Source organism: Anser cygnoides, chromosome 2 (genome assembly GCF_040182565.1).
Source record: "Anser cygnoides isolate HZ-2024a breed goose chromosome 2, Taihu_goose_T2T_genome, whole genome shotgun sequence".
Lineage (NCBI taxonomy): Eukaryota > Metazoa > Chordata > Aves > Anseriformes > Anatidae > Anser > Anser cygnoides.
The window spans coordinates 122,996,032-123,012,808 of record NC_089874.1 but is presented as its reverse complement, the minus strand read 5'-3'; the positions used below and the strand labels follow the sequence as shown (position 1 = coordinate 123,012,808).

The 16,777-nt window shown below is 43.4% G+C and overlaps 1 protein-coding gene, 1 long non-coding RNA gene and 1 other non-coding gene across 3 annotated transcripts; all 3 read left to right on the top strand.

Annotated features, from left to right (window-relative positions):
- LOC106039062 (uncharacterized) lies at positions 1 to 7,838 on the top strand. The gene is made up of 4 exons (XR_010829686.1): positions 1 to 1,981; positions 3,461 to 3,895; positions 5,456 to 5,819; positions 6,971 to 7,838. It is a non-coding gene; the product is annotated as an uncharacterized lncRNA (long non-coding RNA).
- Positions 7,839 to 14,304: 6,466 nt separating this feature from the next.
- On the top strand, positions 14,305 to 16,740 carry RPS20 (ribosomal protein S20). Its single transcript, XM_048072415.2, has 4 exons — positions 14,305 to 14,463; positions 15,353 to 15,452; positions 16,184 to 16,257; positions 16,516 to 16,740. Exons 1-4 carry the CDS (start codon positions 14,461 to 14,463, stop codon positions 16,696 to 16,698), a joined length of 360 nt encoding a protein of 119 aa, XP_047928372.1. The 5' UTR covers positions 14,305 to 14,460; the 3' UTR covers positions 16,699 to 16,740.
- LOC125183792 (small nucleolar RNA U54) lies at positions 16,052 to 16,115 on the top strand. Its single transcript, XR_007166387.1, has one exon. It is a non-coding gene; the product is annotated as a small nucleolar RNA U54 (small nucleolar RNA).
- Positions 16,741 to 16,777: the final 37 nt, after the last annotated feature.

Below are 16,777 nucleotides of genomic sequence, written 5' to 3'. Positions count from 1 at the left end.
AAATATGAGAAAATATGAACTGTAAGGGAGGTGCATAGATACAAAAAAACATAAACTGGAGGATGAGGGGAAATATTACGCTCCCTTCTTAACGCATGGGTCAGTACCAGGTAAGATACTGAAAGCAATGAAAAGGAAGATTGTTTAAAGCAGTGATGATGATACTTTGCCAGTGCTTAAAGTGTACACCATTGAACAATTCTCTGCTCATGACTGCACTGTTTGTCTTATCTACTGCCTTTCCTAATCTGGTTGGAACATGTCTGGGAGAGGAAGTGCTCTAGGCAATGCTAGAGACAGAGGGCTCTGATCCTTGATTTATCAAAACCAATAATTACAGATCTGTCTAGATCTCAGCCCTTGTCTGGAACTACGAAGATCTGGCTGCTGTAGCTAATGTTGTCATTCTACTCAAAAACTCTGCTTCTTTTTAAGACAGAAGAGCAAGAGTGATGTTTGTCAAATTGTTTTTCTTCTTTCCCTTTCCTCCCCCTTGCTTCCATTCTGGAAAAAAATCCCAAAGGAATTGAGCCAGTTTCCTGGTTTCTGACACACATCTGTTCTCAGCCCCGTGAAATCCTGGAAATGAGCAACTATGTGAATTTGAGATGATTCTGTAGGTCTTTACGGTATTTGGGTTGTTCATTCATTGAAATTAATGCTTTATAAAGCATATCTAAACTTAACTGTTTCTTGCTCTTCTGTTCCTCTTTAGTGGAAATGCCTGCCGGAATTGAGAAAAAAATAAGGTAAATGTTGGAATAACCTTTCTTTGTGTTTTCTTTGTCAAAATGATTATGCTATAAAACCAGAACTTGTTTTTCATGTTGCATAACTTTTTTTAATAAGCAATAAATCTTATAAAATTTATCATAATAAGCCAGTTACCTTTTAAAATGATTAGCTGAGGGCACATAAGATAAACTGTCAGATAAAGCCATTGGCACGCCTCGTGTTAATATCAGACCTTAGAGGTTTTTCTCCAGTCTTCAAAAGAATACCATTAAAAAAAAAAGTTTTTAGTAGTTCCTAGATGCTTATATGCATTGTTTATTTTGCCAGTCCAGATAGTGTATTGATTAAACTGCTAGAAACTTGGTATTTCGTGCTTATTGATACCATTGAGTCTGTGAAAACCCAGTGCCCTTCAAATTGTCTCTCATACTTGACAGAAGAATATTGGATAGCCAAGACCCACTCTTGAACCATAATCATCAGTGCAGATGCCTCTGTCAATTTTACCGGATTCTTTTTCAAGATAGAGTGATAACTCTGCAAGGTACTCAAGGTGTAGGAACATCAGAAGATCCTGTCATAACAATGTTCTCTCTCTTTTTTTTTTTTTATAGGCTTCACTCAGAAGGAATGTAGAGTCACTGTCAAGACATACAGAGATGGGCTTAGAGAAGCCAAAGCCTGCCTCAGACTGAATCTGGCGAGGGCTGTGAAGAGCAACAGGAAAGGTTTTTACAGGCATATCAGCAGCAAAAGGAAGACCAGGTCAAATCTGGGCCCGCTGATGAGTGGGGCAGGACAGCTGGTGACAAAAAAAAAATTGGAGAAGGCCAAGGTACTAGCCTATTGTTTCTTCAACTCAATCTTTAATGGTAAGATTTGCTTTCAGGAATCTTGGGCCTATTGAGACCAATGGGAAGTCTGGAGCAAGGATAACTTACCCTTGGTAGAGGAAGGAAGAGATTAGGGAACATTCAAACAAACAGGACATACACAAGTTCATGGGACCTGGTGGAGTGCACCCACAAATGCTGGGGGACCTGGCTGATGTCACTGTGAGGCCACGGTAATATCTGAAAGTTGTGGCAAGTGAGGGAAGCTTATGAGGAGTGGAAGAAGGTAAATGTCTCTATCTGCAAGGTCATCAGAAAGGAGGATCTGGGAAACTACAAGGCAATCAACCTCACCTCAGTCCTTTGGAATGAATAACCCTGGAGACAATTCCAAATACACAAAGGACAAGAAGGTAATCGGGTGTAGTCAGCATGGGTTTATGAAGGGGAAATCATGCTTGACCAACCTGGTAGGCTTCTGTGATGACATTATGGGCTTGTTACGTGAAGGGAGAACAGTGGTTGTTGCTTATCTTGACTTCAGTGAGGCTTTTGGCACTGTTTCCCATTACATCCTTAAGTAAACTGGTGAAGTCCAGCTGGGGGCCAGTCATCAGTGGTGCACCCCAGACATCGATATCGGGGCCAGTACAGTCGAATGTCTCTGGGGATGACCTGGATGATAGGACAGAGGGCAGCATCAGCAAGTTTGTAGGTGATACTGAATTGGTTGGAGTGGTTGATACGCCAGATGGTTGCACTGTTATTCAGCGGGACCTTGCCAGGTTGGAGAAACCTGCTGATGGAAATCCGTGCAAGGACCTGCAAAGCCTGGCAAGTGGGGCAGGAGAACCCCAGGCACCCGTAGTGGGGACCAGGGGGCTGGAAACCAGGTCTGTAGGGCAGGCACCGAGCTGACCGTGAGCCAGCGATGCGCCCTGGTGGCAGAGGCGGCCAACAGCAGCCAAGCATCTTCGTGGCAGCCAAGGGCAGCCCCAGCTCCTCCAGGGCATCCCCAGGAAGGGTGTCCCCGCTGCTCAGCCCTGGTGGGATGTGTCTGGGAGGCCGCTTTGGCAGCTCGGGACTCTGCTGGAGCAAGGAGGGCATGGGGGGACTGGAAGGAGTGCAGCAAGGGGCCGCTGAGATGGCCGAGGGGTCGGGAAACGGGCCTGGGGGAGATGCTGGGACTGCTCAGCCCAAAAAAGAGAGGGTTCAGAGGGATTTACCTGCTTGGGAGGGAGTAAAGACGGAGACAGGCTCTTCTCGGCGGCACCCAGTGACAGGACAAGAGGCACAAGCTGAAGTACAGAAAACTCCACTTAAAATTAAGCAAAACCTTTTTACTGTGAGGATGGTCGAACGCTGGAATGGGTCACCCAGAGAGGTTGGGGTGTCAGCCTGGGAGATGTTCAGACCAAATTGATGTGGCACTGAGCAGGGGGATGGGCTAGGCAATCTCCGGGGGTCCCTTCCAACCTCAATAAGTCTGCGATTATAGTAATGCTTATAGGTGCCTGAGCTCCTGAGTCCTCCTACAGAAATGTTTCTAGCATAAACCTATACTCTGTTTCCTCCAGGGACAACATTAAATGCAAGGAACACTTTGATTCTTTGCAATGACTTTGTCGTCTTGGGGTTCAGGTTGGAATTTTGGGCTTTTTTTTTTCTTCACGCTCTAACATCAGTAGACCTACCAGAAAGTCTTGGCAGATTTCTCATTTTTTATATTCTGAACATTATGAATTATTAAATATTAATTATGAATTGTTAGATCATATTTTTTGAATTATGAATTAAATTTTTGTTAATTCCTTGAAGATTTCTTCCCATCTATTCTTATATTCTTATATTTAATCCACTGGAGTCTTATCCTCTGTTTTCTTTATTTCAAGCTTCAGGTTTCTAGAAGATGCCTTCTTGCTTCTAAAGCTAGCATAAAAGCCAATGAGTGGAGCTGCACGTTGCACTTTGCTCTCTCAGACTTGCATACCTCTGTATGAAATGCTAGCAGAGGACACATGATGCTAGCAGAGCGCTGTTTCAGACGATGGTGTTACAGCTCCTGTGGAATTCTGTTCATCTGATTTTTTTCCCCAAGCCTGGAAGCTGTTTTTTTTTTCTTTCCTTCCCCATACGTATGTATGCAACACATGATGTTCCAGATGTTTAGTAAGTCACAGTTACAAGTCAAGCTAAACTTTAAGGGATACAAACTTTAGGGATATCTCATCCCTCATTTGTTCTCCTCATTCCTGAAACTGATCACCTGCAGCTTATCAACCATAACAAAGGATTTATTGAAGGCCTGGAGAAAGTGCTACAACCAGGTAATTGTAGTTTACCAACATCTTTCTATACTTTCTGAGCATGAAATACTTGTGAAGCCAGTGCACAGCTCATTTGTCCATTTCCAGTTTGGGTTGCAGAGGTCAAAGGAGGGAGGAACTTTATTACTGCTTGTGGTGGAAGCAGAGTGTTGGTATCAGTGTCACCTTGCCACGATGTAAAATATAGAAAGGGACATTGCTTTTTCTATCTATGGACTAAATGTCTCAGCAGGCTATATATAGGCACAATGAGCTTGAAAGGCTGAACTAGCATTCTCGTCCTGATCACCACTGTAAGGTCTAGCAAACTGGAAAGTCTGGGACCCAGCATTGCACGGATTCAGCCAGTGCAGCATCACTGGCACTGTGGTGCATCCAGAGGCTGTGCCCTCCAGCCTCCTGCCAGCCAGGTACACCCTGTTTGGTTTAGCATAGGTCTCCCCAAACGAGAGTGACCACATCATCATGACTGTGACTAGGAACAAACAAAGCCTCCATTGTCCCGACTGGTAAGTGTCAGGGGTCTCATGTCATACCATCAACTAAGTTCTGCAGTTTGATAACCAATTTCTGGGAAGAATGAGAAAGATGAAGGGGGAGAAAAAAAAAAGAAAAAAAAAACACACATGGAAGTGTCATTTTATCATTCTGTATTACTTTTATGTTACAGTCCTATAAGCTATTACTGAAGGTGTAATGCCTTTAGTTTGCAAGTAGAAATATCTACAGATATTTCATAACCAGTTATAAACCAGCATAAACTGCAATTCCTATAGTACTCTTTTTGGGGGGTGTGGGAGCATTACTGTTAGACAAATTTGGTAATTAAGCAGGCAATGGTTATCTGTTTCACTGTTACACAGCTTCTGGCTTCCCATCAGCAGGGAGCCCCTGTAGCCCTGCTCTTGGCGTGTTCTGTTGTTTGCTTCTCTTTCCTTAGAGGCTTCTTCTGTGTCCACTTATTTCATATTCCTTTTTTGTTTTGGTGTTGTTTTTCTTCTGTGATACTGTATCTCAACCCAGAAAGCAAGAGGTAACAACACTATCTTCATGTGATAAAAATACTATATAATTTGGAGGTGGGGACATCACTAATACAGGATGGGAAGCATGAAGATTTTTGGGTTACTTCTGTATTCAATAGTAAGAAATTTTGGACTTTTCAGAAATTCTGGACCTTTCTGAGGTGGACTGCATTTCATATCATTTGCCACAGACTCCAAATGCAAATAATTTCAGCAATCACAATCCAGAGTTATTTTTATACTCCCTATTTTTACCTTCATGTATTTTATGATTATAATCTAAACATAGGCATCTAGTTTTATTCTTTGCTTTGCTGCAGAGAAATAATGTTTTACAGAATACCACAAATATTTGTAAAATCAACGGGGGCTTAAGTGGATGCTTAATATTTGTATTGGTGTGGGTTTTTTGCATTATTAGCATCTGTGCTTATAAATGCCTGGACTAGAACAAAGATAAAAATAGGGGTAGAAAATTAATGATTACTTTTAACATTAACTATATGCTGAATATTTTACTTATACTTTATTTTAGTCATTCATCTGCTGTGAATATCTCATACAGTGTTCAAAGAGCCTCTTTCTATGCTTCACTTAACCCAGCTGCCAAATATTTGTCTGCCTGTCAAACGAACAGCCTTTAAACCAGTTAAAGAAAGAAAATGGAACGACGACGACGACAACAAAAAAGAAAAGTCTACTGGCTTCTGTCCCAGTACGCCGTCAGCTCAGGATGCCGTGGGACAATTTGATAGTAGAGGCACCATCCGACCTGGGTTTGTCGGCGCACGAGGCTGAGTTGTTGCGCTCCCTACCCAGCCTGACGTTCAATAGCCCGAGTGTTCGGCAGAGCAGGGAGGTGACTGCATTTGCCTTTGCAGGGCACCTGGGATAATAGGGTAATTCATAACTTAATAAATATTCTACTGCACATGAGCCAGGCTACAAAGAGCAAAGTAGGCTGCATATTGGAAATGTAAATGTCCAGCCCTTTTTAAGTTATTCCCCCACCCCCCCAAAAAGGGGTGGAAGGAAAAGCCAGTTTTATTTTCAGGCCATGTGTTTTGCTCAGCCGCTTCAAAAATGGTGAAAGAGTTTTGATTCACACATGCCACCAGTGAAACTGGCCCCAGAGACCAGTGTGGAAAGTTGCACCTTAACAGCGGCATCAAAAAAAGACGAGTGTTCACGTGGGAGTTCATACACCAGCGAGGCTGTGTTTTTTTAATAGCAGTTAATTGTATGTATTATGTAATACAGTAAGTTTAGACAGATAGCTATCATGTACTTTGGCCACAACCTTGTTTCTCTTATCCAACAGTTTCATTAATGGGATTTGCAGACAACACAAAAGCCACTCGCGAAGTTTTTAAAGGACTGTATCATTGCGTTGACATGTCACCTGAATTTCTCTTTGCATGTAGTGCAACAGAACCTCTCCAGACAGTTGAAGTCGTACATCCTTGTACAGCTTTTGGGAATGAAATGATTGCTATTAGATGTTTTCTGATTTAAAGGGGAGAAAGGGGATGTTCTTTATTTTTAATATCTCCTTCACGTCAAAGGCTGATGTTCAGAGGAAATCAATTTTTGATTTTTTTTGTTCAACTTGAATATTTTCATATTACATATCTTATTTTATAAAGTTGTGTGTTGAATTACGAACCGTGCTTGGAAAAAGTGTCCTAACCATAAAAATTAACACTACCTGAAAAAATCATAGCAAGGGTAGCATGAAAGAGCCATTTGTGCGGGGAGACAAGGGGTGGCTGGAGGAGGCAATGAGGCAAACCAAAAACTCCAAAAAAAAAAAAAAAAAAAAAAAGGCAATTTGCTACAAGTTTTTCAGTGACATTCCCATTGAAGAATCATCTTATGATGGTGTTTGAATTTCCCTCCTGTATGCTACAGGTACTTGCTCACTGGGCTGTCAGTGAAAGAAAAGAAATTTATTTTCTATACTTTATAATACATTATATACACTATGATTTTAATAGTAAAAAGCTTGATTTTCCATATCAAAGGTGTTTTTTTCTTTTTTTTTTTCCAGGAAATGGGAAAAGCAGTCCCTAGGCATTAGCATATACATTTGTGCCAGCCAGAACAAAGTGACTGACTCTACCTCACACCAGGAATATTTCACAAGAGTGTATTTGAAGCAGTTCTTCCTCTGAATGCATCAGGGACTCTCAGAAAGGAAATGTACCTGCTACAAGTTTGCGGAAAGGGGGCCACTGATAGAACAAAGTACAGGCTGGGTGGTCTTAGAAACATCTTCAAACAGATGAAATTATTGAAAGATGATGTTGTAATGTAAGTATTTTTTACTTGAAAGAAAAACATGAGATCATAATGCTGAAAAAACTACAGGTATTGATATTTATTTTTTCAGGGGGCATCGCTACCATACTCAAAAACACCTTCTATGTATACTACAAAAATTAACTTTACTTGCCTAAAAATTGAATATACTTGACCACAGCCTTCTTTTGTCCTAATGCTATTTTTACCTCATTTTTAAACAAGTAGGTAATCCTGCTCCCCTTGGAAAACCTGTCGCTAGAGTTTTCACTGTGCGTGGAGGTGGGGATGTTTGGGATGGAAGAGTGATCATGTGCACTCAAGTATAGTTGCTCTTACTACAATTTGAGTGATTGTTGCAGGGGGAAATGTATTTTCTACTTTATAGTATTTTTATAATACATTTCCTGGGATAATAAGCAATATTCTGTATTTGTAACAGTGATGTTTTACAGGCTGGTGTGAAAGGAAATGTACAAGCCATGTTTTCATTACAAGTCAAATAGGAACTTCTGCTGTGTATTTAGGTCAAAGCTTTAATAGACTTACCTTGCTCTCGTGTAAGTTCCCCTAAGCAGGATGGTCGAGTGTTCTGTGAAACGACATGAGAAACTCTGCAGTCGTTGTTCCTGCCCCCCAACCACAACCTCATAATTTCCAAGTAGTAGGCTGCAGCTGCCGCTTTGCCACATTAGCTTTATAAGAAGTTAGCAAGACCTTTGAAACCAAAACTTCTTAATATTTGATGCCTCTTGGATCGCTTTCATGTTACAGCGTGGATCTGTCCAGCTGTTCTGAACAATCAGTGTAATGATTTCCTCAGCAGCTATTAATTCCTGTTGCTAAAGCACATCTTTAGCACCAAAGGTATCTCATTTAGTTCCAGGTTCTAAGTTTTATGTTATTCCTCTTTCTGTCAGTTTTTGAATAATTATACCTCGCTAGTTCACACAGGGTCAGGTCACAACAGGAGATGCATTACTGAATTTGGCTTTAGATTTTCCTTTACAGACGGCAGGGTTGGGAAGGGCAGCTCTTCACAGGCAACAAAGAAGTCAGTCTGACGCTGGGTTGTAATCTAAATAAAACCATGAGATGCAACCAATCTCCTTCTCTAACGTTCCTGGACAATCATGATGCCAATTCCCCCCCTTGTTTTACATCTCCTCATCATCTGTAGCAAGCATTTCCTAAATTTTCCAGTGCTTGCAAACATTCATCATCTGAAAAACAGGTGATTCAGGAATATCGCAAGGAGGAAATTAATCTTGAAGGGATGAAGAAAAACTTCTGGGAAAAAAAAAAATACGTGATGCATTCTGTGTCAAGAGGCTAGCTCGTCAGGCGTAAGGCAGTGTGAGGTCCGAATCATTCCTGAAATTATCCCTGCTCCATGACAGAGGCAGCACAGGCACTGTGAAACTATTCCCTCCTACTCTGCCTCACCAAAGAATTAGATTAAATTAAACTGCTCTTTCAGAGAAAAAAATAAAACGCGATCGGTGACTTCATAACAGGGCTCTAAAACAGTAGACATCGTTAACAAAATATGTGTAGTGCATATATTGCTAAACATAATTACTGCAGCAGTATCAACCTTTTCTTCCTAAGGACAGACACCCAACCTCGCAAACACCCTGCTGCTGGTAGCTTGCCACAAAGTCTCTGCAGGAGGCAGACCTTGAAGAGAAAGACAGCTCCTAGAGTCTGTGTTAGCCCAAAATGTACTGTGAGAGTCTGTAAAGCTGGGGCGTGCTGCTGACCCCTCGGTGCTCTGAGCACGGCGTCTGCAGAGAAGCCAGTGAGGTGAGCACCGCAGCCAGCGCCTGGCCTGGAAGCCGCTTCCAGTTGCTAGAACAGCTTGCTGCGCTCGGACAGCCATGTGGATATGGGGGAAATAGATGCAGCTTCTCAGCACATGCTATAAGCTATTGCGTCGTCTTGAACTATTTTTTTTTTCCCAGGTAAATCAGCCCTTGTGACAAACAGTGCCTAGTGGTACTGCCTGACGTGGCAAAAGCTGGACTGCAGAAGTCGTTTGGAATAAATATTTTGTACTTGGTTCACCTTTCCACACACGAAGTCTTCCCAGGTGATGTCTAAAGTGGAAACTGGGTGCAGAAATACCAGTTCTGTTTCTGTGCCCACTAGGTCTGCTTTTACTGGGCTGACGCTAGGGGTTTTCTGCGCAGGAATTGCACGCCCTCCCTTGGTAGCGTGGCCTCGATACCGGCAGGTGACACGGTAGGAATGCGAGCGTAAGCGGTGCGTGTGAGCTGAATGCCCAAACCTGGCTCTTCTCACAGGGTGTTTGCCCCACAGCTGATAATGCCAAGGGGAAACTAACAATAACGAGGTTTGCCTAATACAATGATCACCCAGATTAAACAGCGAGTGCCTTTTGGGGAAAGGAGTCAGCCTGAAGAGAGGTGTCCTCCCCATCGCACTCGGCAAGCAGCTGCCACCCACAAGGGGACCCTCAGCAAGAGGCCGCCAGCTGGGACCCCCCTCTCTGGGGAGCAGGTGGGAACCCGGGGGACATTTTTGGCAGCACATGGGGTGGCTTGCACAAGAACGTGCGCCCACATCTCCAGCTCGCATTTAGGAATGGGGGGACCGGCGCTCCCGAGAGTGGGAAGTGAACCGCACTTCTGGCAAGAGGCTGGGAGGCGCACATGGAGGTGCGTGAATGTGAACGCGGGGTTAGAATCGGGGGAATTTGGCACAGCGGGATATTTAGGAAATTAGCCGGTGCTTATTAACACTTTGTAAGCATCTAGTATTGTGTTTTATGTTGTACCGCTGGCACTCATCCACAGAACATAGTTCACTGATTACTGACAAATTACATGTTTCTGTCTTATTTCAGTCCTGAGTGTTCAAAGGTATGTTGCAGTGATGTACCACATTAAGCATCAACAGAATTGCTGTAGTATATTAGCCGTTAACTACCTCTCTTACTATTATTCCTGTCGGAAGAACAAGGCAACAGGCTCTAACCAGGTCAATGATACTAGTAGCCAAATGTATTACCTGTCAGTAGTAAAGTACATATATGCGAGGAACGAGCTTGCGATGACTATGAAGATGGTGCTGCCCATCTGAAAAAGTCTCTTTATCATCAATATTTGTGGCTACATTTATCAACTATAAAGGACTCCCTCGAAGCACAATCGCTCTTTTTCTGAGTCATGGATCTAGTTCACTTTCTCCTCAATTACATAATAAATTAAAGTAAAGAAAGCCTAATATGTTGATTTTTTATATTTTATAGGGTGGAAGTGGCAGAAAAAAAATTAAGATTTAAATGGACAGGCTAGGTGCAGTATTAGAATTCCAGCTATGGACCGGTGCTGATGCATTCTGTCCATCTGCCACCTGCAAAGTACGTTAAGTCACCGGCTAGCTACTCAGCTACAAAAATCAGCCTTCAGAGAGGGTCTGCTTTCAGTTCTGGCAGGTTTTCTGGAAGAGCTTCAATAGCTGAGGTAGCTGTGGACAGAGTAAGTACAGATATTCAGAATTTACAGATGGATACTAACAGGTTCTACCTAAGTGCTGAGCAAAGAACTTGTCGGAGATTTCTGAGATATGAGACAATTGAATAACTTCAAGTCAACACAAGAGGATCTGCAGACACTTGCAACTTGCAATTAAGCCCAAGCAAACGCTGAAGCCTTTCCGAAAATGCTTGAAAATAGCTTTTATTGGATTGCTGCTGACTGGTTTAAATACTCCACTTCCTACTGATGATTTCCTGAGAAGCCTTGAGTACGATCCTGCTTCACAGGTATTTTATGACCAGGAGTTCAAATAAAATCTCAGTTTTCAAAGAATTTGGAGAAGGAAGTAATTTTCAAAGTAAAGAGGAGTGTATTTCGGCAATATGTTCACCACCACTGAAAGCAAAGACTACAGGCTTAACCTGGCGTAACCCTGGCCCCACTTCCTGTGAGATGCCAGCATTGAATAATCGCTATCCAAAATGACAAAGCAAATTTAAGGAAGCTACTGTGAGCCCCGTCCGAACCATTCACAAGCCTTCGCTTCGGGACTGGTTACCGTAGTACTTCAGAAGATGCTGAGTGCCAGCAGGCACATGCTCGTTCAGTTAGTCCTTCAGTCACGTAGGTAGGCTCATACCAGAATCTGCTCTTGATTCATGACCACCCCAGCACTAGGAGGAATGTAGGAGGTCTCAAAGATCTGTTTTGTCACATGAGCAAAGGAGGACAGAAGGTTAGACTGACAATAGACTTAATGGATTTAGATTTGTAGAATATTGGAACATTTTTTGGATAATTTGGATGTTAGCCTCAGCCACAGGGGAAAAATATCTTCCCAGGCAAAACATGGCAAGATTAAATTCAGTGGCAATAAAGAGATAAAGAATCAGATGAGCATTCATTTATCACAAAGTAAAGATGTTCAAGCTAAAATTAAGCAAAGGACCACAAATGATTACAAGAACCTAACTCCCAACACATACATAATTAATTAACAGGATGAACTGAATAATTAATTTGGAAGCATAAATTGCATCAAAGTGGTTTTACTATAATCTGGTGGAAAATATATGGATAACAAAACATTCAGATCACTACTCAGGCTATTTCTGAAGGATAAGCTGGTCATAGGAAATAAGTGATCTATATATTAAAAACAATTAAAAAAATAAAATGTCATGAATGGACATGGGAGAATATTCTGAGTGACAAATCATGAAATTAGGTATTAAATAGTTTTTGCTACAGGCTATTTGGTCATGTTAAAAGGATGGCTTGCTTCTTGATCTTTTACCTTCTTAGTTATGTGATATAAGGAAAGCACTCTTGGAAGCTTCATCTAAAAAGTGTATGCCAACACCGTATTTATTACTTGAACAAACTCAGAATTTCATAGCTAAACTGAAGTTGGCACAGGCTGGGAGAAAAACCTGTATTAAAACCGATATGTAACCAAAGGGAAAACAGGCATAATACAAGATATGAATTACATCCTAAAAGCTGCAGAATATTCAGAAGGTGAGCTAAAAGTTACATTGACAATGGATATTTACCCATGTGAACAGCAGAAAGGAGTAATTAAAAAAAATTATTTCAGAGCAAGCAGAAAGTTTAGATAAATTTCTGTTTTAGATTTCTGGCAAAAAAAAACCAAAAACATTAGTATCAGAAAATTCTAACAATAACTAAGGAAAGCCTTAAACATAGGAACTAAAGTAAAGCGTTTTTTAAATCAGCAGCTCCAGATAGCTTGCATCCAAGAATTTTAAGAGCTGGCAAAGGAGACTTGTGTGCTGTTAATGTGGATTTTCCATAAGCTTTGAGAAATCTGGGGAAGCTCAGAAAAAAAAAAATCTCACAGAAAGCTGAGGTGGCGCCAATATCAGAAAAACGTAAGAAAGGAACAAAATCAGGAATTTACTGTCAACCTTGCATTAATCCCGGGGAAAAAAAAAAAAAACAAAAGAACAACTGAATCCTTGGTAGAGGAACAAGATATAAATGACAACACTTAAATAACACAGACCAAATATATGAAACGCACCTTTTGACTTTATTTCTCTTACTATTAGAGCATATGTTTGGTAGACAATAGGAACAGTGTTCATCTAACATATTTGTATATGGACTTATTCGGTATAACACCTAGAAACTGGCTTAGTTGCGTACATATAATTCAATGTAAGTAAATTAAACATTAAGGTTACAGGTGTGTGTCATCAATGAGGAATCAGATGTCTTTCTAACTGAATCCCACTGGAATTAGTTCTTGGCACCAAGCTACTTAACATTTTATTGGGAAATAAAGTTTACTAATGATATTCACAAATGCTCTAAGTAAATAGTGTAGTGAGACAGCTGATTTGGAATCATCTGTATTACTGGAAACATCAAGTGCTTTAGCATGATTGGTGTGAGGTTATGTATTTAAGAATGATGAATATAAAACACTTCTAGAATGGAAAACTTCCTCAGGAAGTAGTTGGAACAGCTGATAACAGTGTAAACATGGATTCCTTATGCATAATTGAGTTCAAAGTTGTTAATGTAATTGTTAATCAGATCAGAAAACAAACTACCAGAAACAAAAGCTGCTTTCACTGCAGGGAGGAAGGGGCTGGAGAAACAGGACTACCACCAAACAGATTTTCCAAGTATGGATTGCGATTGGCAAAGGAAGCTGTAACAGGATGACTACTTCTGTATTCATCTTTATTGAAGCTGCTTTATCAGAATACGCCATCAAATTCAGAAACAATGCATTAGCAAATGAGAGACTACAAAGAGCAAGTACAAGTGATCCAGCCGCAAAACAAATCCAAAACTGAGCGGTGCGGTAATTGGCATATGCATATGGTTATGCATCTCATGTGAAATTTAAGGACCATTTGAAGACCCATGAAGTATTTGATCACAGAAAAAAAATATATAAATAGCAGTGTGACAGCTGAAATAAAATTCAGATTAAAACACCAAGCAGGCTTTTTTGAACAGATGTCGTAATTATTAAACTTCCAAAGGTGGCAGTAATTTTGCTAACGTTATGCACGTCTGCGATTACTGGACAAGATACCCACAGCTAGAATTGATATACTATTTTTAAAAGCTAATTGCAATGATCTTACTATCACCCATTGTTTCTTAAGTTATAACACCCGTTTCTCCATCAGGTTAGTAGCGACGGAAGCAGGATGGGCATACTTCGAGCAAGAAGTTTTGCGGCTGGCACTTATCGACGTCCAGGCCACACCAACGAGTGCTCCCGTCAGGAAAACATCCCTCTGGAGAAGAACCTGAAGGAAGGGAGTTCAATAAACAAAATTAATTAAAGTTCCTGGGCCTGGGAGGGAATGAAAGCAGGATTTTTTGCTTAACACCACTTAAAGCCTCAGCTGCCTGGCCTCCCCTGGGGCAGGAGAGGCGGAGGGCCGCGCTGACACCCCGTTGTGCAGCCCAGGACCCGTCCCCGTCCCGCAGCACCACTACGAGGCTCCCCCGGCCGGTTCCGGGTGCTGCAGCGGGGGTGAAAGGTCCCGCAGCTCCCGGATGGAGGCGGCGCGGCCGTGCAGAGCGGCGCCCCGCCCGCTATATAAGCGCGGCCCCGGGGCCGGGCCCTCCTCTCGCCGCGCAGCCCGCTCCGCAGCCGCCGCCGCCTCCTGGCTCACCGCTGTTCGCTGGGCCCCGCGCCGCCCCCGCCCGGGAATAAGTCGGTCAGGAAGGCCCCGCTGCCGCCATGGTGAGCCGGGGGCAGGGAGCGGGGAGGGAAGGAGCCGGGGGCCGAGCGGGGCTGGGCTGCGGCAGGCTCGGCGCCGGCTGCGGGCCCGGGGGCCGCGCCGCGGAGGGGAGGCGGCTGCGCGCTGCCCGGCTCCGAGCTGGGGCGCCGCGCGGAGGTCGGGGGGCTCCGGGGGGCGCTGCCTTTCCCGAGGGCTCCCCTTCCTTCCCTTCCTTCTTTCCGCCCGCCCTTCCTCCCGCGGGGAGCCGTGCCGGGGCGGGCCGCAGCGGGCACGGCGCTGCCGCCCCCGGCGCCGCGTGGCCGGGACTCGGCCGGCGCCGGGCTCCCGGGGGGGGACCCGCGGTGCGGGGCTGGGCCGGGGGCGTGCGGCCGGCGTGGGGAGAGGCGCCGTGGGGCCGTCACTTGGTTGTGAGAGTCTTCCGTTCTTAAATCCGGTCTCCTCGGTGGGCTTATTAACTTCTTCTGGCCAGCTGCCTCTCTTTGTTCTCGCTGTTCGGGTTTGCCCCTGTGGAGTTGGTATCTTCCTAAATTGATTTGTGGCGAGGTTGCCAGGTATATAAAATCTCAGAGGTGTTTATTTTGAGCCCAAGGAGGATCAGTGTCTGGACAGCCTGCTTTACGTGTAGGCAAGCCAGGGAGGGGTAGCCTTGCAGCTTGCCTCTTCTTTCTGCTGTTCTTCCTCGGAGCAGCTACAGCATGCACCATCCCCCGTGTTCCCTCTGCCTGCTCCGTACCCTTGTACCTCCCTGATAACGCCACCGGCTCGGTCCAATAAGTAGTCCCTAACCTAAGTCGTTCTTGACAGTCCACAATTCCTTTTTTTAAAAGGTCGTGCCGTGGTGTTAGATGGTGCTGACCGTCGGGTTTGATATTTACACCTTTGACATTTCAGGCGTTTAAGGATACCGGCAAGGCACCTGTGGAACAAGAGGTGGCAATTCATCGCATCAGAATTACTTTGACGAGTCGCAACGTGAAATCACTTGAGAAGGGTGAGTGAGACCTTTTTTTGTTTTAACCCGGGTAGCTTTTTAAGTGACTGATACATACGATGTATTGCAAAATGCAATGTGTTGAAACTAGTTGGAATTAGAGATCTTAGCGTTTGCCTGTTGGTATGTGACTGCAGCTAACAAAGTTAGCCGTGTGAAGGGCTTCATATGCTGATAGGTAGGTTCTAATTTAATTTATAATGGAGACTGTAGGGCTTTTCATTGTACCGAAAATGCACGTCATCGGTGTGAATGTCAGAGTGCAGTTTCTGTCCCGCAGTTCTTGCGGGGATTTTAGATGTTACTGGTGGAACGGGTAAGAACCAAAAGGCGCGTTTCTTGGTTGATATTTTGTGGTTGCTGTTGTTAAGTGGTCAGTTACAAGTTTAATATGCAACAAGGAGTTATTTTGTCTTGTTTAGGAACTGACTTCAGTAGCGTTTTAGCCATATGCTGTAAATATTGTAGAATCAACGTTTGTTGCCTGGTCTTTGGGCTGCTGACAGCTTAAATGTAGCTTAACGTGTAGTAAGAGCTGTTGGCTGCTGTTACAGTGTGAGTTTGTGAGCTGTGGGGTAAGCCTTCCACTTCCGTGCAGTTGGCTATGAAGAGAACTTAGACGTGAATCACAGTGATCGCTCTATACGCTATTCCGAGCCAACGTATCTTTTCTTAATCTTCACTTAAACAAAAAACTCCCAAGCCTGAAACTATTTTGTATTTTTTTTCAGTCTGTGCCGATTTGATCAGAGGTGCTAAGGAGAAAAACCTAAAGGTGAAAGGACCTGTTCGCATGCCCACCAAGGTACGGAAACTTCCAAGACAGGAAAAAACTTTTTTTTTTTATCTGCAAATGAGCACTGAGAACATCTTTTTAGAACAAAAGTTGAGATGAAAAGCAGTACTGCTAAATTGAGGGCGATACAGTGTGAACATAATGATAATGACTTGACGAGGTGCTTTGACACTTGGGACAGCTGTGTAGTAGTGCCATAAATGTTGAAAAGGGAAGGGGCTTCTGTGTGCCTCAGCCTGATACCCGGTGTTTATGGTCTCGCTGCAGACTCTGCGAATCACTACCAGGAAGACACCTTGTGGTGAAGGTTCGAAGACCTGGGACCGCTTCCAAATGCGCATCCACAAGCGGCTCATCGACTTGCACAGCCCTTCTGAGATCGTGAAGCAGATCACTTCCATCAGCATCGAACCAGGTGTAGAAGTCGAAGTCACTATTGCCGATGCCTAAAAGATGGTCATCTACCCTGAATAAAGCCGATTTACAAATTTTCTTGGTGGTGCGTTTTTATACTTGTGCCCAGGGTCTT